Genomic DNA, 22,699 nt, shown 5'->3' with positions numbered 1-22,699 from the left:
TGTTGTGTGAAGAGAAGGAAACTAACGAGGGATATGGTAAGGAAGAGAATTTATAGAGAAAAAAAACTCAAGTTGACTGAAAAAGTACAATATTTGGCTTCCAAAAAAAAAAAAAAAAAAAAAAAAAGAAAAAGAAAAAGAAAAAAGGGTGCAACATTTGGTTAGCCACACCGCATGCATTAATTGCGTTTTTAAGGGGTTTTTGGGCAACGCTAGCTACTCAAATTAATTTTAAAGGCTATGGAAATTTATCATAAGAGATAATATAAAGTAATTTAGGCAAAGTAATCTTGGCATAAATGGGAATTTTTAAAATTAAAGTGTAATAATATGTGTATGAATGATTATATAATAACTACGAGTTAAAAAGCATAGTTACTTAATTAGGAGTGACTAGCTTCTTTTGTATTACCTCCTTACTCGATCTAGAATATCTTATTTTGATTCAGTGTTACATAGTGTTATATTTTAAGGACACAAATACATATAATATTCCTAAAAGAAAGGTGAAAATTGCAAGAAATGTCATGCGTTTAAATGGAGGATTTTGTGCTTTATCCTCTTGGTGTGTTCCACAAATCAAACGTATTATGTGAAGGAGCCATTCATTAAACATTACGAGTATATTATATGTTCATGTGAGGGTGTATAGATGCAGCATCTTGTTAGCTAGATACTGTACGTATTTATTCTTGTCACCATTTGACAACATGGAGATCTTGGCCATTAATCGCCTTTTATATTTTTATTTTTTTTGTTGAAAAAAAGAAAGAAAACAAAATAACTCCCGATCGAATACCTAAACTCCCTAGTGGCGATTATACTGAATCCTAGTCAAGGATTTGCTAGGAACGTTCGATCGAGTTCATATATGGTTTGCTTAAGTTGTATGATAATAATCCTTCTAATATATGGCATAGTTTTTTGGCCTAATAATAAGCTAAGCATCTAATTTTGAGTGTGCTTTTCTTCGGCTCTACCTTACCCTTCTAGCTAGAAGGTAATAACAATAACTAACAAGAATCGGTTCTATGATAAACTCATGATGCCTTCAACAATGCTAAACATTATTTGATGAACTTATGAAATGAAATGAATTGAAAATACTAAAAATAAAGATGTATACCCCACTACATTATTTGATGAAACAAAGAATAATTTGGTACATTCCAAAAAAAGTAACATGCAAACACTATAAGACGAAGGGTTCTTCAATTTCCTATATAACATTATCATTTTATAGTCATACTCATATATATATAGTATGAAAAAATAATAATGCAGTGTGATAACATGCAATGTTGCAACACCACAAGTATGAAGTATGTAAGTTGGCAAAATAGTAGTTTGCACAAAATCAGAGTTTAATGTGTGATACGCGTAGATGATCTGTATATAAATTCTGTCAAAATTGTAGGATCATATTGTCAGGAATTGCCATTCCTCGTGAAAGAAGTATAATTGAGATCATCAGAAGAGCTGCAAATAAAGATTCATTTTAAAAAAATAAATTATGGAGTGGTTCTTATGGCTTGAATTTAGTTGTCACGATCTTAGTGTAACGAAATAAATTGTAGGGAATAGCTTGCAATTTTCAAAAATAATAAAGTAACTAGCTAACCATGGAAGCTTTTTTAGTAATAGCCTAACGAAGCAAATTTACTCTACGAAGCTAATTAGCTTGGAATTTTCTTAAAAGGCAGGCAGGTGGTGCAATAATTAAAAAGTGGAGGATATACATAATAATAAATTATAGAATATCTTAAGCAACTTGCTAACCATTGGAGCACAATAACTTGAAAGGGAAGTAGCTAGCTAGCTTGAGAATCTTATGTGACATATTAAGCTAAAAAGTATATTAGTCAACCATTAATGTTGTTCTAATATAATAAAAAATGATGTTTACTTAAATGAATTTATAATATTATATTACATCTAGAAAAGTGTTTTTTTTTTATTTTAAAAAAAAAATCTTATGATTATGTTTTTTTTTTTTTTTTAATATTCTTATTTCAATTAATGAACAGAAACAAACTCTTAATCCTAACAACAAAGTTGTCTAATCACTACCAAGCAATATACTTACTTTCTAATAATAATATGAAGTCTTTAATTAGAAACGCATAATCAAAATCACACGTAAAATCCAAACATGAAGAATAAAAATAAACAAACTTAGCAAGTCATGTACTTCTACTCAATCTCCATTCTTTAAAGTCGTTTTTCCTAATTTGACTTCTATATTGCACGATGATCACCGTCCAAACATAAAATCCAAACATGAATAATCTTTGTAACGTTTTTTCTTATTTGACTGCTATTCAGCATGACGATCACTGTCCAAAACATAACATTGAAACATGAATAATTTTTGTACCGTGTTGATTTGACTGCAATTCGTTTCATTTTGCATGATGCTCACCACCGTCCAAATATAAATTCAAACACGAAGAATTTTTTGTGAAGACGAATAGAGTATTATTAGACGGAGGGAGTAAAATTAATGACAAAATAGTTTGAACAAATAAGTTATCCTTGGAATGTGTGTTATAGGTGATACCAAGTGGAGGCAACATAATAAAGAGAGGTGTAGAGATGATAAAGACTTGCACCCGTTGACATGCTCGTGTTAGTTTGCGTGTGAGAAAGGAGCTGACTACAAAATTCAATATACAACCGGCGCGGCTATATTTCCGAGGCCATCCTACTACTAAAAGTCTACGCTATCTTTCACTTATTATTACCAACTAACCCTGTTATTGTCATGTTTTTAAGTCAATCTTTTGTGTTGGGTGTTGTTGATAAGGTGTTATAGGTCTTAATTCATACGAGTACTACAAATATCTATATATAGATCAATATATAGATATTTTGGTACAAAAGGTTGGAATTGTGACCCCATTGTTCTAATTGTTAAAGGGATATGAATGTAAGAAAAGTGTCGCATGGTACGTGCCCCGTACTACTTCATTCTTAAAACTTTTCTCTCTTTCTTATAAGATCATAGAGAGGTTAAACGAGGTAGAGGGAGAGTGAAAAATGACTTAATTGGAATGAGTTGGGAAGGATATGGCATATGGATTTCTATGAGAATGAACTATTTGATCGCAAGAGATGGAGTAGTAGAAGATTTTTGTGGATAACTATACGGAATAATCACTTTTAATTTATGTAGCCGACCCACTTATGAGACAAGGGTTTGATTAATTGATTGATTGATAGTATGTATGCTGGATGCAATTATGAAGAGATTTTAGGGCCTGTACATCATTTTCACCATATTTTCACTTATTTTAGGTACAATAAGTTCTAATAAGTTCAGTTGAGGAAAAATAAGTTTCGAAAAGGGTTATCTAGCACAAATTACAACTAGTTAAATAAGTTTTAAAAAGTTTAGATAAATTCAGATAAATTTAGATAAGATAAGTTTAGTTAAATGAAAATTAAGTGAGTATGTAGAGCATACAGTGATAAGAATATTTGTGATTTCTCCACATAAATTAATAAATTTGAATATTGATAATTAGAAGATACTTGTACTAGTATATGATTTCAACGTAGCTTACATATATAATGCTTAAGGAAATTCTTGCATATATTATAAAAAAAATATACAAAGTATATTGACAAGGTCCATTTGATCAAATCAAAATAAATAGCAAAATAAAAATATTACAAAACTAGATAAAAATAAAGTTAGCATTTCAAAATAAATCTACATATTTCCAAAAATAATTAAAAAAAATAAACACAAAAAATTAAACATAATGATAAAAGTTTATAACTAGTCTAAGTCCAACTAGAAACATTTGGTAAGACAGTATGTGTTTCCTCAAATAACACCTTTTTTTTTTTTTTTTTTTTTTTGAATGGAAATAACACATGTCAAGTGTCCCATATTGAAAAAACAAGAAATAATTAAACATTTTATAAGGCTAAGAGGTTACTCCTCTTATTGTCATATGGTTGTGGGATTATATCTCATTTGGATTTGTAAAGTGGACTCTCGCTCTCTTGGTTTGCATGTGCGGCTCAATTTTGTATTCAACATGGTATGGGATTTCTAATGGCTTCCCTATATTACTAGGCCCAAGGTTTGGGACCTTGAATGACATTAAGGGGAATGTTGAAGTTGAAGTATATTTTATCAATTAACACATGTAAATGTCCCATATTAAGAAAACAAAAGATAGTTAAACACTTTAACAATATGACATGTGACATTTTACATTTTAAGCCAATGTTTCATGTTGGATGTTATTGGGATGAAATCCCTTGTATTTGCGAAGTGGACTCTGATGTATGTTGATAAGATATTTTAAGTCTTACTTCATACAAGTACTACAAATGTAGGTGTATATATCGATCAATATATAGATATTTTGGTACAAAACTTTAATTAGTGTTGTGGCCACATTGTTCTAAATGTAGTAGGGATATGAAAGAAAAGTGCCATATATGCGTAGGTTGAATTGTCAAAGCATGTACAAAGTACGTACACTACTTCATTCATAAAACGTTTCTCTCTTATAATATTGTTGATATGTATGCTAGATGCAAAAGAAATTTTACTTATATATATATAAGAATATTTATGATATCTCGAAATTATTTAATAAACTTGAATCTTGTCTAGAAGATACTTGTATATGATTTTCAAGGCTAGCTTACATAATGCTATTGTAAAAATTCTTGCATATAATAAAAATATACAAAGTATATTGACAAGATCCGATCCATTTGATCAAATCAAAATTAATAAAACAAAATTATTATAAAATTAGATTAGCATTTCAAAATTAATCTGCATATTATTAAGAAAAAGTTACAAATTTTTTGTTTTTAACATAATAGTAAAAGGTTTACTAGTAGTCCAAGTCCAACTAGAGACATTTGATAAGACAATATGACACGTGACATTTTACATTTTCACTTCTCCTATATCTCTTACATGAAATTAAAGGCGAATTATGTTGTAATACTACCAAACCTTCCAAGAAGGTATTCGAGCTAGAATTTTTACAAGTTAAACTAACGCATTATTCATGAACACATGATGTAGAAATCGTAGAATAAAAAATGGGCCGATGCAACTACTAAACAGTATATTGTATAGCTGTATGAATTCTTCTCTATTATGAACAAGAATATTATAATGCAAGTCAAAGAAAAGAAGAACAATATAAAACTTTATAGATTATAGATATATACATTTACTCCAAATCTAGTTGGTTGATGTAATAAATATGGACTATCAAATGGTGGATTTGAAGGAATAGTTTGTCACAGTTGACAATGTAATAAAGCAATACTACATAGTACTATGTCATGTGAAATACCATCCTTAATTAGGCAACAGTTGCCTTTTTAATCTTTAATTAATATAGGAGTATGTATCTTTTTCTGTTCCCTTTTATTAAGAGAAAAAAAAAATTATTAATTAATTAGCATAACTTTAATAAAGTATAATTGAATTTGAGCCATGCATGCAATATATGGATGTAGTGAACTTTATAGAGAAGAAACAAGAAAGTAGTTGGTTCACACATAAATTGTGATAATCACTCTCTTCTTCTGAATTATATGTGTCGCAAATTATCACTAAAGTATTCATGCTAGAATTGCTTAAATTGTACCTTATTTAGTGATTTATTAACTCTTGTATTGTAGTAAACCTTTCTATGTTCTAGTATGTATGTATGTGTTGTTGGGGTAGTCATACACTTGTACAAGTTTATTGGAGTGATTATAACACAAAGTATATATGAGTCATGAGAAAAGCTTAATTATAGTCAAATAGTTACATCAACTGTACATATCAATTACCAAATAAAAGTAAAATGCAAAATCAAGTTTTGTTTTATTATATGGATTAATCTAGAAAATGATCACGTGAGTGATGAGAACGATGTAAGATGAGCCTTTGTTTTTTTGAAGAAAATTAGAGGATCATAATAAGCCAAAGCTCAACCCTCATTATTGTTTTAACCAATATGGACAAGTGTTATAGACATACTCTTGAAAGTAAGGAAGAAAACAAGGGAAACTAAACCCTTTAACATACACCGTACTACCCTTAAAGCATCCACAATGATTGTATAAAAAGATCTGCTTGCAATTAATAAATAATATAGAGCTACATACTAGCCATTGTGGAGCTACAAAAGTTGTAAACTTGTAATTAAGCCAAACTACATAGCTCTATAGTATAGAGCTATGTAATTTCACTCCACCCAATACACACATATATTGAGTTGTTTAATAGGTTTTATGCACTTTTTTGTTTGTTATTTTTATTTTTTTTATGGTTTATTTATTATAAAAGGATGTACCTTATCATTATAGAGGTTGTGGCTTAAATCATGTAGCTTGACAATTAATGATGTGGCAACGCAAAACTACATTTACATGTTTGTAGCTAGCCATTATACATGGATGCTCTTAACAACTACATTTGAACTCTAAACTTGTAGGATTTTTAACTTGTAGGATTCAAAGTAAAAATCCTATCAACTGTTAATACTAAGCTGATTCGATAATCACCGAACCATGATCTATATATTTTTTGGCTCGCGCAACTTCCTCTTTATGAAAGTTCAACATTTTTTTGTACACCAGCCATACGTTACATTTCCTTATTCATACGAATTTTATGGGCAATTCACGATAATTTATGATTTCTCCCACTGTCTTAATTAAACAGATAGAATTATATATAAGGAGAAACATACTCGCCTGCTGACAAATTAAAATAAAACATCATTTGATATTATTAAACTTTAAATTATGATCCACAATCTTTATGACGTTCAGAGCCCCTCAATTATTTTCCACTTAATAATAGACTACTGTACATAACAAATAAAATAAAAAAATAAAAAATAAAAAAAAAAGAAGAAGAAGAAGAAGAAGTGTATGTAAAATGTACTGTAATTACCGTGGTCACACATATTCTGTTAATAATTTGGTGAAGAAGATGCAATCATTTGATGCAAATGTTAGTGGGTGTTGAAACAGTGTACAAAGTCGTCAAACAAATTCTGTTTAATAATTTAGCTGGAAGAAAAGAAATGACATAAATTTGATGTTTCACACACATTTGCTGCTGCTACTACATACTCTCTCATGCATGCACAAATTTATTTCAAAGCTACTTTGCGTGACCATCACTTTTCATTTTAAACTTTACATACTCAAATTATTATTCGACATTCATCTACTGTTCAAGTTGGTTCACACATAAAGAAGGGTAACACATCTTGTTTGATTTGTTTTGGAACTCTCTATATGAAAAAGACTGAAAAGAATGAAATTTTGTAGTTTGTAGGTACGTCTATGATCAAGCTAATTGTAGTAGTTTGATTGACACGCTTGATAATGTATCAGTTTGAGTATTGATATCTCTAATTATAAATTAGTAGTGTAACTTACGAAAAGTTGATATATTGATAATATACATTGAGATAAATCTAAAAACATACTGTATAATATACTAACATTTGTTTTTATATATTTGGTAAAAAAATTACAATTAAGAAAACATATAAATAATTAAAAACTAAAAAAAATAAAAAAAAAAAAATCAACCTGTTACATCTAATTTGAAATGGAGAGGATATACAGACGTATTGTAGAGTGTAGGATAGATGGGATCGGGTTTGTTTGAAACAATCTGAAAATCGGTTCAATCTCCCCATTTGCGTATGTGTTCCTTCATAAAAACCTTTTTAATTGTTACATATTTGCTCTCAAGTCATAACGTTGAAAGTCTACAACATTTTTTTTCATGATCTTCCATAGAACATTTTTCTTTTTAAATGTTAAACTACGAGGGAGGCCCCCCAACCTATCACAGGAATGGGAGGCTATGAGGAGTCGAACCCCCATCACGTGGGAAGGAAGGGGGGAGATGGAGGGACTAATCCTCCCTTCCAAAGGACTTCTCCTCCCTCACACTTTCTCGATTTCTGATTTCTCTCTCCTCTATCTTCTCTCTTCTATTTTTCTCTCTCTTAAATTCATTCATTATTTTGTTTTGATTTAATTTCTTCATCACCATAAATTGAGATCCTTCATTTCCTCCTCTTACAATTCATAATTTCTAATTTCTCTCACCTATATTTTTCTTTTTCTTAAATTCATTCATTGTTGTTGATTTAATTTCAAAATTCATTTTCTTCAACCTTCAGTTTGAAGCTTTGTTAATGGAGTTTTTGCAAAGAATTGAAGTTTAAAATGGCGGATTTGACGGGGAGAAGGTGTTTAAGACGACGGAGATGATTATTTTCCAATGAGATTCCATTGTCTAAATCACTATGGCTAGGTTTGAGTTTCAAAATATGTACTTTTCATATTATTTTGATTTTTTTTTTGTTAGTGATATTTGTGTATTCTATTATCAACAATTCTATTTTTTGTTATCTTTTGGTATTATTTAAGTTTAAAATATGAACGTAGGATACGTTTCCTATAAATATATATTTTTACTGACATATATTTTTGGATTTATGAACATCTTAATTATAATTTTGAACATGTGATACATTTCTTATGAACTTTTTTTTAGATCTATGTATTTTGTAATCATTTTTAAAAAATTTTGGTGTTCTGTACTTTACAATGTATATATCTGAACATTTGATTCTTTACATATGAAAATTTATTTTGGTTTCGATTTATGAATTTTTAAAACCTTTTTATGTTTTGTAATTATGAACCTATTATGTCATATATCAGAACATGTATATGTCTATTTTTTTGAGTTAGATTGATTATTTGAAAGATATTCATATATTTAATGTTATTTAAGCTGCTGAAAGTGTGTTGAATTTGATTTTTGATTTTAATTGCTCTTTTTTTTTTTTATGATTTTCAGTTTCATTTATAATCTAACTGTTGAATTGATGCTTTAATTTGTATTTTATGAATATAATTTGTTTATATCATGTCTTTGAACATTTTGTTCATATAATTCGAGTAATGCACTTTTCATTGTATTTATTATCAAAATTGTTATTAGCAATATCATATTATGAAAATTGTTTCTATTTTTATGAACATTTAAGTTACTTTAATGAACCTTTCCGTTTTACATAATTCTCTGAGTATGTATATATGTTTTTTAGAAAATAATTGTAAACGTGATGAATTTGATCACTTGTTGATTGAACTATTCATGAATTTTGTTTTATATGATTCTGAACATTCGGTTCATATGATTTCTGAACTTGATTATGATTGCTTATTTTTTCCCGTATTTGAACTTTGTTGTTTTATTTTTGAACTCTATAAATGGTTATTATGAACTGTGTTTGTTTACTGTAGTTAAAACGTATGAAGTTGTTTATAAGGAAAGTCTGAAGGCTGAGCAGCATTCTGAGTAGTGTCTTCAGGTGCAAAAGTTTTTGAACGGTGATCAGTGGTTTGTGGTTGGGGTTCAGAAGTTTTTGTAGGGGGTTTAGAGGTTTTTGTAGGGTGTTCAGTGGTTTGTGGTTGGAGTTCAGAAGTTTTTATAAGGGATTCAGAGGTTTTTGTAGGGTGTTTAGTGGTTTGTGGTTGTTGTTCAGAATTTTTTGTAGGTTGTTCAGTGGTTTGTGGTTGGGGTTCAGAAGTTTTTGTAGGGTGTTTAGTTGTTTGTGATTAGGGTTCAAAAGTTTTGTAGGGGTTTAGAGGTTTTTGTAGGGTGTTCAGTGGTTTGTGGTTGAGGTTCAGAAGTTTTTGTAGGGGGGTCAGAGGTTTTCGTAGGGTGTTCAGTGGTTCGTGGTTGGGGTTTAGAGGTTTTTGTAGGGTGTTTAGTGGTTCGTGATTGGGGTTTAGAAGTTTTTATAGGGGTTTCAAAGGTTTTTATAGGGTGTTCAGTGGTTCGTGGTTGGGGTTCAGAAGTTTTTATAGGGTGTTCAGTGGTTTATGATTGGGGTTCAAAAGTTTTTGTAGGAGTTCAGGGGTTTTGGTAGGGTGTTTAGTGGTTTGTGGTTGTGGTTCAGAGGTTCTTGAAGGTGGTTAAAATGTTTTTGAAGGGTGTTCAATGGTTTGTAATTGAGGTTCAGAAGTTTTTGTAGGGGATTTAGAAGTTTTTGTAGGGGATTCAGAGGTTTTTGTAGAGGGTTCAGAGGTTGCTGGATGCTTTCACTTGTTTCTTGGGGCTTTTCAGCGGTTTCTGGTGGGTTATCTGTGTTTTCTGGTGGCTTTTCAAAGGTTTGTGGGGGGCTTTTCAATGATTTTTGGGGCTTTTCAGAAGTTAGTTGGGGCTGTTCAATATTTTGTGGGTGTAGTTCTGACGTCTATGGGGGCTGATCACTGTTTTGTGGGGGATAGTTCAGATATCTGTGGGGGCTGTTCAATGTTTTGTGGGGGCTGATCAGATGTTTCTAGGGGCTGATTAGTGGGTTTGTGGGGGCAAATAAGTGGTTTGTGGTGGCAATTCAGTGGTTTGTGGGGGTTGTTCAATGGTTATTGTGTGTTGTTCATAAGTTTTTGGTGGCTGTTCAGTACTTGGTCGATCTAATAATTAAAAATCAAACAACAAAGTGAGCAAATAAATAATATCTAAACAAATTATTACATCATACGAACGTACTTAATTGAATTTCTAAACAAATTATTAATTCATAAAGCACATAATATATGGACATAAAGCACAACGTATATGAACATTAAACAAAAAATATATGAACATAAATATACCTGTTAATTGGACTTTCTGATATTTCTTTGTCTAATTACTCCAATATTTTTTGGTGAACAATTGGACTTCCTTTAGGTATATCATCTAACTTCTTTTTTTTTTGGTATTCTGATGTTGAACATTTTACTAATTGGACTATTAAAAAAATTTAGGGTTTAATTTAGTATTCAATTCCAAAAATCAACAATTTAAGATAAAATTGGGATTTTATGCAATAAATTAATTACACTTCTTCATCTTCATTAGTAGGAGAAGATAGTTTTGGTTTTCTACAAAAATTAAATTTAAAGAAAAAATTAAAAAGACAATTATGTTCATGAATTTTAAAATTTGTTGAATTATATTAGTAAATTTAAAGAAATGTAAGTAATGTTCACCTTTTAGAAGAGTAATCTTCTGTTATTTGTTTTTATCCATGGCAGTAAAGCAGTATTTTAGAGAGAGAAAAATAGAGAGAGGAAAGAGAATTAAAATGAGTAAAAGAGGAAAGATTTTGAAATTATGAGAAGAAACATAATTTTTCAACAAATTAAAAAAATTGATATGGCGGTTGAGAGAGGAGGAAACAATTTTTTCTTAATAAAAATCTGAATCTGAATAGGTATTGGGCTCGTATGTATTAGGCATGTTTTTTGGGTGGATATAGCTATTAGGCTATTATTTGGGTCTTGTGCACCTATTTCTAGGTGCACCATGGTGTATGTAATACCAATTGAATTAAAGCCCAAACCCTCAGATGATCCGTTCTCCTAATTCTACAAACCAAAGGTCCAAGAGGAGTGCTTCCAAGTTCCATCTCCTAATTCTCATCTGCATTATTTGTAAGTCGTGACTTCAAAGGGAAAAACTTACAGAAAACGCTCCTTACTCCGTATTTCATCTTACAATTTACATGTCTTGAACGTTCAAGAATAGCAATTTAGCGTGACTCGAATTAATTTTGGTGCCTTTTAACAATGTCTGAATAGTTAAAATGTTTCATTCTCAATCAGTCAAACTTACAAGCAAAGTTACTACATTAATACATATCACAAAGGAACAAAACACAACCTAAATGCTGGTTATAAACTCAAAAATTATAAACATCGCTAACCTAAGTACCTAACCTTGCCCCTGAATTCACAGGACTAAGAATCAAACAGCGCACTTCAGCCGGAAACAAGTAAATACATAACCTGACTTATATGATTAAGCTGCCCCTCAGATTGCTAATACTTGGAAAACATATCCTACACGACTAAACATCTTCATAACTAAATTTTCTACAGAATGATAACAGTGACCGAGCTTCCTTGAACTACTCCTTTACGATTAACAATGTCTAATGACCATATCTTAGCAGAAGAACCATGAAACATAAGGATCTTGAAAGATATGAAACCTTGCTATCAAGGGTTGCTGCTGAATTAGACGGTCCAGGTGGTCCCACGCCAAAAACTGTTGAGACGTTTTGATTCGTTGTGTCTAGCACAGATGAACTCGTGCTGCACTCAGAGAAACAAGTTACAATTAATAACTTATTCTGACAAAATAAACAAGAAAAACAGAATACACTAAAACATATGCATATTCACCTTGTAGAGGGATACTGGCATGTTTCGGAACCTGAAATATGATCAAGAAGTATATAGTGACATCAGTACAGAGCGAAAATGAAGTATGACTATTAAAGGTAGTACAACAATTCATAAGAAATGGTAACAAACTTGATTCCAGAGAAATGCATCAAGAAATGATGTAACATTTTATGCAATAGTGATAAATTTCCATTCGTAAATTTAATTAATGAACATAAACAAAAGTTAGCCAAAAGTAACCGACTGTTGTAACGTTGTTTACTACTTTATCTCTAGTGAAAGTTAGCAGAGTCTATAATTAATCCAGCTTTATTAACAATGTACTTAAAAGGTACCACGGGTGATTAGAATAATTAGTGGCTAAGGCCTCAGATAAGTGGAAGTCAAAATCAGGCACATGGAGAGCAAATGTGCACTTTGCACCACCAGTGTTCACTAAGTGCAATCACATTACATCATAATTCACATTAAACTATGACGAATATGAAGTCTCTCACTCTCTCAAACACCAGAGATCCTGTTTTGGATACCTTTAAACTTGAAATATCGAGGAAATAAACTTGGGGGTAGACCTTTTCTTTAAATAACTAGTATACTTCTCCCCTTTCGTGGTTCATTGAATTCCAACTATGATCATTTACTTTCTGTACGGCTAAATTGTATTAATAATACAAATAACTTAATCATTTCTAGACGAAATCATCAATGTTTTAGAGTTAATAAATAAAATTTGCACATTATTTCTCCATTAGCAACAAATGCCTAATGCAATTTCTTTGTGAAATCTGATTGACATGTATCCTACTTCATGAACGGCCCAAGTAGTTTCACATAGATTATTTTCAACATGTCCCAGTTCAATAAACAACAGACATAAAGAACAAAAAAAAACATACACTGCACAAAAGAAGAAAAGCACAAGTAAATATGTGAGAAAAAAGAAGTGTTGATCATACTTGGATTAGTGCTGGTGACAACAGCAGTCCCCCCAAAATTACAGCTATTTGGAATTGGGTTTTTCTGGTAGTACGTGTTGAATGCATAAGAAGCGTGATCATGGAGTGTATTAGGGTAATAGCAACTCCCACCAGATTGAATTGCAGTGCAATCAGCACCACCATGGCCACACGCATAGTCTAAAGCCATCTGTAATGCTAACCGAGCAGCAGTTTGGCTGGCAACACACCAGCTAGCACCTGAGTTAACAGGTGAAGATGTGGTTGGGGTAGCAAATGGAACCCACTTAGGCGGGTCTTCAGGGATTGAGTTTGGATTCAATACAGGAGCACTTGACGTGCCTGTGAAATTAATAGTTGGTACAGTTGTAAGAGGCGATGTGATGTCCTTTTGGATAGTTGCTTCAGTAGGAACCTCCCCAGGTCCAACTCCTCCCCATATTATAGTACATGAAACTGACAAACCAAAAACAAAAACCGATGAGAGGATAGTAGAAGTGCCTTACTTGTTAAATCACACCCTTGATTGATGTGAAACTTACTTTAAACAATAATGTACATATATAACAAATGACATAAGAATATATTCTGAGATGCTTTTATAGAACAAACTCTTCAGATCATCAATTATGTGCAGCTATACAAGTACATTCCAAGTATAAATCCTAAAAATCTTCAAGAAGTCCAAGTGATCGAAAGTGAGTGGGAAACAAAATCAAAGCGAAGCTTAACATGAAAACTAACATATGTCTTCTAAGGAATATACAATGATAAGCAATGATAAATCTATCCTGGAGATTGGACTATCACAGTTTCATTAATTGTAAAAAATGATGTGTACATCTAAGGACATGTATTGGTTTTCCTATTAAAAGGGGAGCGCTATTCAGATGACTTATGAAATTATCACTTTTGATTCATGTAGCTCAATCCAGTTATGCAATTAAGGCTTTGATTGATTGATTGACTGACTGACTATCCGGATTACTTGAGATTAGATCGAATGATCCACTCTCGGAGATTGGTCAAGAATTCCTCGACAAAAATTGGACTAAAAATGCCTTAGCCTAAACTCGAATATACCGAAACAAGGTGTACATAACCAATTGACCAATTCTATAATGACGTACACTTAACAAATGCTTAGTTCCTAGTGTACATGATGACAAACAAAACATAAAAAATGACCAACAAATCGAATCACAAAGCAGATATATGCTTACTTCCTCGTTTAGCCAATTACTGGAATATTTGTCCACAATAACAAGGAAATCAAATGCAACTTCTGACTATGAGAATCTTAATAATACGACAAACTATCCAAAAAAATATTAGCTAAAATATTAATTAATCCTAAGTTCAGCTAGAAAATAAAAACAGAGGAAAATACTATTTACCTTTCTTTTTTACCTTTCTGGGTTTCTTCCACTCAAATTTAACTCAAACCCAACCTGAATCATACTATGAACAAAAATTGTAGAAACCCAACATAAATCATGTATGATGGTATATGCACATCAATTTAAAAATCAAATTCCGTTTACATCATTATTTAATATAACCACCTAGTTAAACAACAATTCACAGAAATAAGACTTTGCATTTCCGAAAGACTAAGACTTGCAAATCAAATCTCGTGTACATCATTGTCATTCGCCACAATATAGTATAACATCAAAACAAGACTAGGCAATTCCAAAGTGAGGACCAAGACCAAGTAACAACAAATAATGATGAAAACAAAGCTAACTAAAAACAAAGGAAACAAAAAATGTGGACCAAAAAAGCAGAGAAAAATCACCTGAAGAGAAGAAAAGAGGAAGAATGATGAAGAGTGAAGAAGCAGAGGAGTGAAACAAAAATACCCTTTTACCCATTTCAAGTATTTCAAAGAAATTAAAGCCTCAATAATAATTATAAGTTATTGATTACCCAAATGTAAGAGAACAAAAAGCTGCCATAGTATTCTGACCTTATCTTTTTGTAATATATTGAAAAGGGAAAATGAAATAGGGGTAGATTAGAGAAATAGGGTAAAATATAGGACAGCTGAATATTTGTAGAAGCTAAGGTTTGAAATTCAAAAGACAAAGAAGAAAAAGGAGAGAGAAAGGTTGAGAGTGGTGGAGACATTGTGGGTGGTAGAAAATAAGATGAAAGGAAGAGCAAACAATGGGAGAAAAGATGGAGAGAAGAAGAAAAGCAAGAATTGTTTGTAATATTAAGTGATGATAGTAATGATGACCTTAATTAGTGCCCATTTTCTTCTTTTCCAGGTTTCTCCTTTTTCTTTTCTTCCTGTTCAAAGTATTCATCTTTGATATTCAGTAAATGTAGAGGTGTAGGGAGGTCAATTTGGATGATCAGATCAGGTTTAATAAGGTCGAATCGAGTCAATTTTAAAGTTGAGTTGTGCTAAATATTGTGTTTACTCGAGTCAAAATCTAAGTTGATTATTTTTCGAGTAGCTTTCGGGTCGGGTCGGGTCGGGTCGGGTGTAGTTTTGAGACCTCTAGGTGTAGAGTATGATATTTGGTGACGCTTAAGGGATGACATGTGGGTATATAATTTTGCATCACATACGTCTTAGTTGAAAGAGTATAGATGATCTAATAGGCAAGTATGGACATCAAAAGTCATGCTCCGCTAATCATGAGTAATATGGAGTACATGGGTAGTGAGATTAAAGTCATATTCACCCTCATATTCATTCGTTTGCTCTATATCTATTCATTTGTCCAATCTGAATCATGTTAGCGCTGTAACATTATGTATAGTCAAAGAAAATTTAAATCAATATTAATAATAATATGGAATACAAATTGAAAGTGTAGTAATGATTAAAAAAAAAAAATATGTGTTAGTGATTGATTGTAGAAGTCTAAATGTAGCCTTAAATTTGGGACAAAATGAGTATTAAAAAATGCAAGGGAAAAAAAATGGAAAAGAGTGAATTTATACTGTGTTTTGTGTTTGGATTACTAATTTGTTACTACTCGTATTTGAGATCTTAGCCAAGTTAAAGTCTGTAAATAAATGGTTAAAAAACACCAAAAAAGTTGAACAGCCGGTGCCGCAGTCTTAGGGTGCTAGAAGCCCAAAGTCCAAGAAATAGGGGGAAATTAGTCAAAAGTTCTATTCCTTTTTTGTTTTTTTTATCTCATTTACTTTTGAAATTTTGCATTACAGAATTTTAGAGTATCTAAACAAATGATGATAAACATATTTTTGGATTATAAAAAAAGGCATTTGATTTGATCACTAAAGTATCTATTTTTATTTGTAAAGCAATAAAATTATCTTGATACTTTTTTCATCTTATACCCAACAACTAGGACATAATAACTGAGTAATAGTACCTTCAGATTCAGGAAGTGTTCACCTGTCTTAACAATAAGTGATCTACAAGCTACGGCTGATACCGATACTTAACCTAATGAAATCGAAACTGAAGGAGGTTGCAAAGCAACTCTGCCTCATAAATCTGTTTTTCAAATGAGTATATCTCCTTGATATAACCATGACATAATACAAATTTGCATAACCTTACATCATCAGTTATTCCTGTCAAATAGCTCTGTATCTTTTTTCATATTTGAAGAGCATCAGCAATCGACCCAGCAAGGCTAAGAACTTCGAAAGGAGCTCTATTTGCAATTGCCTTTACAGTACGAGGGCAAGAATCCGTGATCCAAAAGTAACTAAATGCTTTCTCTGAGCCTGGAAGAAGGCATAAACAAATATATTGAGAGTCATCATTAGTTAAAGACTTAGCAATCAAGAATCATCCGAGATACTATGTTGCAATTATGTGATAATTATCAATAATAATCAAAGAGTACTTACCATCATTTTTATGCGTGAAACGCTCATATGAAGCCTTTGGAAATACAGCATGGGTCACATAAGCACTAACCTTCACTGCACCATGCGCAGCTAATACTTTCTGCAGTTTCAAGAACCAAGTCATATAAAAGTACCCGTGATAAACAAACAGATTTGTTGGTAAACATGAATAATACGAAGTATAATGTAAGATTCAACTTAAAAAGACGAATGAAACTTTGAAAACACAAACATGACCAAAAGTTCTGATTTCCTGAGTAACTGAGTTCCTAGCCAAAGTAATTATTAGTGTAAGGTAAGCAGCAAGTCTCTGTTGTTAAGAAAGGAACGAGGTACTGCATTGTCTGCATATGTACACGACTAAATGAAGCCTAGTTTATGTAACACAGACATGATTGCTTTCTCTCAACAAAGAAAAGAAAAATACCTGACATTCAATAAGAGTGCCACCAGATTGTACTAAGTCATCAACAATGACAACATGACATCCAGCAGGGTTGCCTTCCTTAAGCCTCACTATCCGTTTATCACCTTCACGAACCTTTGCACAAACCACCTGGTTTTGGATGACATGAAAATTTTAATTGCTGCGGAATATGCAGGATTAAATTGATCAGAACAGTTGTAATGATCACACATGACATAAAAACACACAAACCGTAGGAAAATGATCTAGCTGCTTGTGGAATCGCTTCCATGCTCCATCATCTGGAAATGCAACTACTATCTGGTACAGTATTGTGGATAAGCAGTCATTAACATACAGTTGCAAAGAAAGTTAAAATTCTGTAGAATTAACATAATGGCCTGTGGAGAAGGGAAGACATATTATATTAACCTTTTCAGCATCCGGGAGTTGATCAAGGCGCTGCTTCAACAGGGGGATCCCAGTTTCAAACAGTGGTAGTACGTTATCACTAAAGTAAAATCTTTCCTGCAAAACAGCAAAAATAAAGTGTCAAACACGTGAAAAAACAATGTCTTACAGAAGATAGAGACAGAAGTAGGAGAAGGAACAGGAAAGAAAGCTTTTCATTTGAAGTTCATGTAGTCGAACTTTGAAAACCTTGGCAACCTTTGGTAATCTATATGAAATTTTTAAGAAAAAACACTATCATGCGCGATCTTGATAAAAACAAATTTCAATGTGTATTTTCATGATATTGACTTTTTGAAAATTTTACTACTATGGAACCATAGGAATTAATGGTCAAAGGTATGCACATTGGAGACTGCACAAAATGCAAATGAGATAATCTTAAATAATCAATCGGAAGTTTGGGACCTAATTTCGCTCAAATTATAAAGGTAACAGACAGTAAATACACAGATTTTTTATGAATCCAAAATAGGCATATCACAATATCACTTGTTTCACCATTGTCAGGCATTATTGATATCATTTCAAAAAAATTTGCATTCCAAAGGAAAACACTCCTATCAATACTCCCTAATCCCTATAGTAGTAAGCTCTGATAACTTCTCATTTCCAGTACCCAGGTTAAAAACATAAAAATTCAAATACCCATAATTGAAAGCAGCTGATTTATAAGATGATAGTCATAGACTCATAGTAACTAAGGAGATAGTATAGGGTCAAAGCGATTGGTAAATATATCTAGCATTAACTTTTCTAGTATTTATTACAAGTTTTTTATTTATTTTGTTTCATAATTTTCATTTATAAAGTTTTATCACATCCTAATCCAGCTTATAGTAGTTACATCAGGCTCCATAACAAACCAATATTATAATTATCAGTCACAGTAATAGCTACCTCTCCAGGATTCATTATAAGATATTAATACACCTGATATCGAAACAACGCATACCCTGAGCACAACACCATTACAAAATACCCATGTTTTATGATCCCCTGATATAAGATAATGATCTGAGGAAAGATAAATACAAAAATCAGATATATATAATCAGTTATTTCTTACACTACTTTCTTTGCCCTTTCAATGTACACTACAATATTAATTAATATCTGTATAAGAAGAGAGTACATGCATATAAAAAGCGTAATTACACATTTATTTCCTAACACTTTACAGTGAGTTTTTAAAAGCGAGACAATTTAAATTGGCATTCAGCGACACTGTAATATGTATCAAGACTTCAGGATTATGTTTTTTCCTCATTAAAGAAAGAAAATATTGAGCATTTTTTTAGATTTACAATGCAACAAAGTATAGTATCCACAAGAAAATTCTGTTAATTGTCTTCTTTTCAAATGTTGTTTAGCAATGTGACGTAGACCCATGGTATTTTTAACTAGACAGAAACAAACTTTCTGCAATGACTCTAAAACCCCACAAGTTTTTGTCATTGCATTGACATTCTTTTATAATGGTGTTTTAATGGCTCAATGACAGCCTTCCTAGCGGGAATTTGAATACTAGCACCCTAACATAATTTATATGACGTATGACCTACATCACCTCTTAAGTTCTTGCTTAGATGGTCGGCCGGCTTGGCCCTAGTTAATCAAGTCCCAGCTTACTATCCAAAACCCCTGTCACTCAAACCCAAACCCATATCACAATAGCCAATACTTGACAAAGGCAAGATAAACTGTGCATAGGAACCAAATCCCCACCCCCAAAAATAAGGAGCTCGGAGTAACCTATACGTCCCAAAGATTTATCAACCCTTTCCACAGTCCACCTATGGGCTATAATAATCACCGAATAAACACATCTGAATTATGTAAAAAACAAAGGTCATGTCCTATGTTTCCACCAAACACTTCTCAAGCCCTATATGCATCTACTTTCTCAATAATAAATCTTCTAATGAAGCTGCGTTGTAGATAATTCTATTACAATATTGGCCCTCAGCAATCAACAATCACACATTATCTTGATGTTACAGAGATAATATTGCATCTTTTCATGCATCTCCACTTTTTATTTATAAGAGAATAGAGAAAGAGCAAGCACTTAACCAGATGCTAGGAACTCCAACCTAAAAACGAAAAATTGTCCAAGAGGACTAAGGCCTGTTCATCCAACAAATTAGAATTTGCCTCATAGAGGACAGCAGAGAATATAATGAAAAATTATCAGATGATGAATGTTGTCCTACAACACAGAATTCAGAAAGCCAGCACCTTTTTTTTAACCCCTTTTTTTTTTTTTTTTTTTCTGATTGCCAACCTCATTCTATTAGCAACAGAAACAAATAACCTTCAAAAGAGATACACTACCCTTTTTTAGTTTCTAGTTCCTACAAAACTTTTAGGCTGACTTTTGACAAGTTGGTCTTTGTTATGTTTACGATAATATTCTTACTATCGGTTTGTTGACAACAATAACTCACAGTACTACTCTTCCAAAAGACTATCTCTTAAAAACACTATTGCCCTTCACTCCCATCTCCAACACCAACACTTTGACATTTTTAGGTTTACACAATTAACTTCGAGTATACATACATAAGATACTTCCTATGACTGGAATCAATAGTCACATTGATCATTTAACTTGAAATTGTAATGTGACAATTACATTGAAGCGGAGGTTGACCTAATCTGTCACAAATCTAATCATAGTGACCATCACCATTTCAATTGCTCCCATTTTAAAGACCTTCATATTGGTCTGAGTGTCAAAGCCACATATCTATGGGCTAAATTCTCAATCAACTCACTTTATCCCTTTTGACAATGTTGTACACGGAAATTAAAATTTAAAAAGAAAAGCACAAATGTATCAGAATTTCAACAAGACCCCCTCATAATACTCAATAAACACAGGTATAATTACGAAGCATATAAGAGAATTTCCGATCCTCAAGTATCAAGACAAGAAGGAACCATAAAAGAGAACACATCTATTCTAACTTCTACTTGATTATGAAACTCACCTGCAAAGCATGTATGTCATATATGACCACACTAGTTGGTCCACCTCTTGATATTGGAATGTTGGATAATATCCTTGCCATTGTAAAAGCTGTGGCAACATCTCCTTCCTCTTCCATTCTCTCAAAGGATCCAGTTGGAAAAAAGGGTAAGACCAATGTGAAGGATGCAACAAATAGTCGCGGAAGAGCAAATATAACAGACAGTTGTTCAAATATGACTGCTGGTGAGCTAAAAGCAGCCAAAAAGGCAACATGTTGGCCTCTTATATCTTGTGCATTATTTATGAAAAGATTTGGAAAACCATCATCAAAGCTCCTGATACATGATAAAATTATTAGACCTCTAATAGAACACTGAATAAGAGAGGTAAACATGTATAATACGAAGTATAATACAGCGTCATTTTTATTGTCCACAAACCAGATAAATGAGCAAGCCCACTAGGCTACCACAAATGAAGACCTGTCTATTTTCCCTTATCAAAGAAAATCTAACAAAGCCATGCATAATTTAGAGCTCAATGGACAACAACCAAAGAATGAAGGTTGCATTTTCAAATATGCAGCAATGTACCATACATTTCACTTTGTAGATTGATCAATTTTGCAAGATAAAACCTAGCAGGAAATGCCTAGACTAAACCTAGCAGGAAATGCGTAGACTTCAAGGGCAAATGGCACTTGTAAAATGTCCAAAAAAAACAATAATAATTTGCAGCCAAATTGTTGTACACCATGCTACAAGATGCTTGTATTGGATATATGAAAATCATCATTTTTTTTTACGCTGCATCATGAAAACTTAAAAACTCACACCAACTGAAAGCTCTGAAACCTGTTAAGCCGTGTAACATACAATTTATCAAACAAAGAGAAATAAAACATACAAATTATTTACATTTCTCAGATACTCCATTTCATTTTGTACCCATGTAGGATCCTCGACACTCCAACAAGATTATAGATTCTTCTCTTGTATTTTCAGCATTTAATTCTGGCTTAAAATTATGAAATTTTGTTCATAAAAAAGCCGAATTGGACACTTAAACACTACCCAAATCCATGTAATTTAAATAAAAGGGTATCGTTACACTAACCACAAAATTACAAAAACATGAAAGAAACTCCAGGAAATCAGTTAAACCCATTAATCAGAATCATCAATGAAAATTCAAATTAAAAAAATCTGGGTAATGGGTACAGGAAATTTCAGAAAAATTCCAACAAAAAACAAATGAAGCAGAGTAAAAGAAAGAGACCTCCAATTGATGGATTGAAGATTGATAAGATCAGATTGAGCAGCAACTTTACGAGCAAGTTCTTCAGCCTCAACACAGTAAAAGAGCAAGACTTGCTTCTTGTTGGGTTTCTCCATTGTTTTCTCTTTGGGTTTGCTGGGGTTTTTCAGTCTTCTGCTTTAGTTATATGCTTATATTCTCTTGTCTAGCCAAGGAATAGAAAAGAGTGGCGCTGTTGCAAAATGGAGTGGTCAGTCAAGTAGAAAGGAGAACACTTTAATCAGTGTATTAAGGGATTTTGGAATTTATGCGATTTGGAAAGCAAGTCACCTAATCAATCCTAATTTAATTAAATTCTCACATTGTTTCAAGTCCTTCTACCTGTTGTAAGTAAAAGAGGAGTCTAGAACAAATAGTATAAAGTATATTAAGCAAGACCGAAAAATTGATCTCACACAAAAGAAAGAGTATGGTGTGTCGTGAAGCAAATTTACTACAAAATTCCGACGCAATGAGGGTGTTCAA

The 22,699-nt window shown here is 32.1% G+C and overlaps 2 protein-coding genes across 2 annotated transcripts; both read right to left on the bottom strand.

Moving 5' to 3' along the window:
* Positions 1-11,746: 11,746 nt before the first annotated feature.
* LOC145587478 (glucan endo-1,3-beta-glucosidase 12-like) lies at positions 11,747-15,375 on the bottom strand. The gene is made up of 4 exons (XM_081644213.1): positions 15,019-15,375; positions 13,218-13,673; positions 12,259-12,289; positions 11,747-12,168 (listed from the first exon to the last, which is right to left on the bottom strand). The coding sequence occupies exons 1-4, from the start codon at positions 15,092-15,094 to the stop codon at positions 12,006-12,008; spliced, it is 726 nt and encodes a 241-aa protein (XP_081500339.1). The 5' UTR covers positions 15,095-15,375; the 3' UTR covers positions 11,747-12,005.
* Positions 15,376-16,552: 1,177 nt separating this feature from the next.
* On the bottom strand, positions 16,553-22,431 carry LOC145587477 (ribose-phosphate pyrophosphokinase 4). Its single transcript, XM_081644212.1, has 7 exons — positions 22,196-22,431; positions 20,937-21,252; positions 17,902-17,997; positions 17,722-17,790; positions 17,491-17,619; positions 17,064-17,163; positions 16,553-16,937 (listed from the first exon to the last, which is right to left on the bottom strand). Exons 1-7 carry the CDS (start codon positions 22,309-22,311, stop codon positions 16,807-16,809), a joined length of 957 nt encoding a protein of 318 aa, XP_081500338.1. The 5' UTR covers positions 22,312-22,431; the 3' UTR covers positions 16,553-16,806.
* Positions 22,432-22,699: the final 268 nt, after the last annotated feature.

The sequence above is a fragment of the Chenopodium album genome, chromosome 17, assembly GCF_948465745.1.
Source record: "Chenopodium album chromosome 17, dcCheAlbu1.1, whole genome shotgun sequence".
Classification (NCBI taxonomy): domain Eukaryota; kingdom Viridiplantae; phylum Streptophyta; class Magnoliopsida; order Caryophyllales; family Amaranthaceae; genus Chenopodium; species Chenopodium album.
Note: the sequence above shows the minus strand (reverse complement) of the source record. Positions and strands in the feature narration are given on the sequence as shown.

Bases quoted from the DNA above. Each gene is read 5' to 3' on its own strand.
- LOC145587477 (XM_081644212.1), bottom strand. From the start codon at position 22,311: ATGGAGAAACCCAACAAGAAGCAAGTCTTGCTCTTTTACTGTGTTGAG. The intron at 21,253-22,195 runs GTCTCTTTCTTT...ATCATGTATCAG, and splicing joins CTTCAATCCATCAATTGGAG to GAGCTTTGATGATGGTTTTC. The intron at 17,164-17,490 runs GTATTTTTCTTT...TTGAAACTGCAG, and splicing joins GCACTCTTATTGAATGTCAG to AAAGTATTAGCTGCGCATGG.
- LOC145587478 (XM_081644213.1), bottom strand. From the start codon at position 15,094: ATGGGTAAAAGGGTATTTTTGTTTCACTCCTCTGCTTCTTCACTCTTC. The intron at 13,674-15,018 runs GTGATTTTTCTC...TTGGTTTGTCAG, and splicing joins TCCTCTTTTCTTCTCTTCAG to TTTCATGTACTATAATATGG. The intron at 12,290-13,217 runs GTATGATCAACA...ATCATATTTCAG, and splicing joins TGTCACCAGCACTAATCCAA to GTTCCGAAACATGCCAGTAT.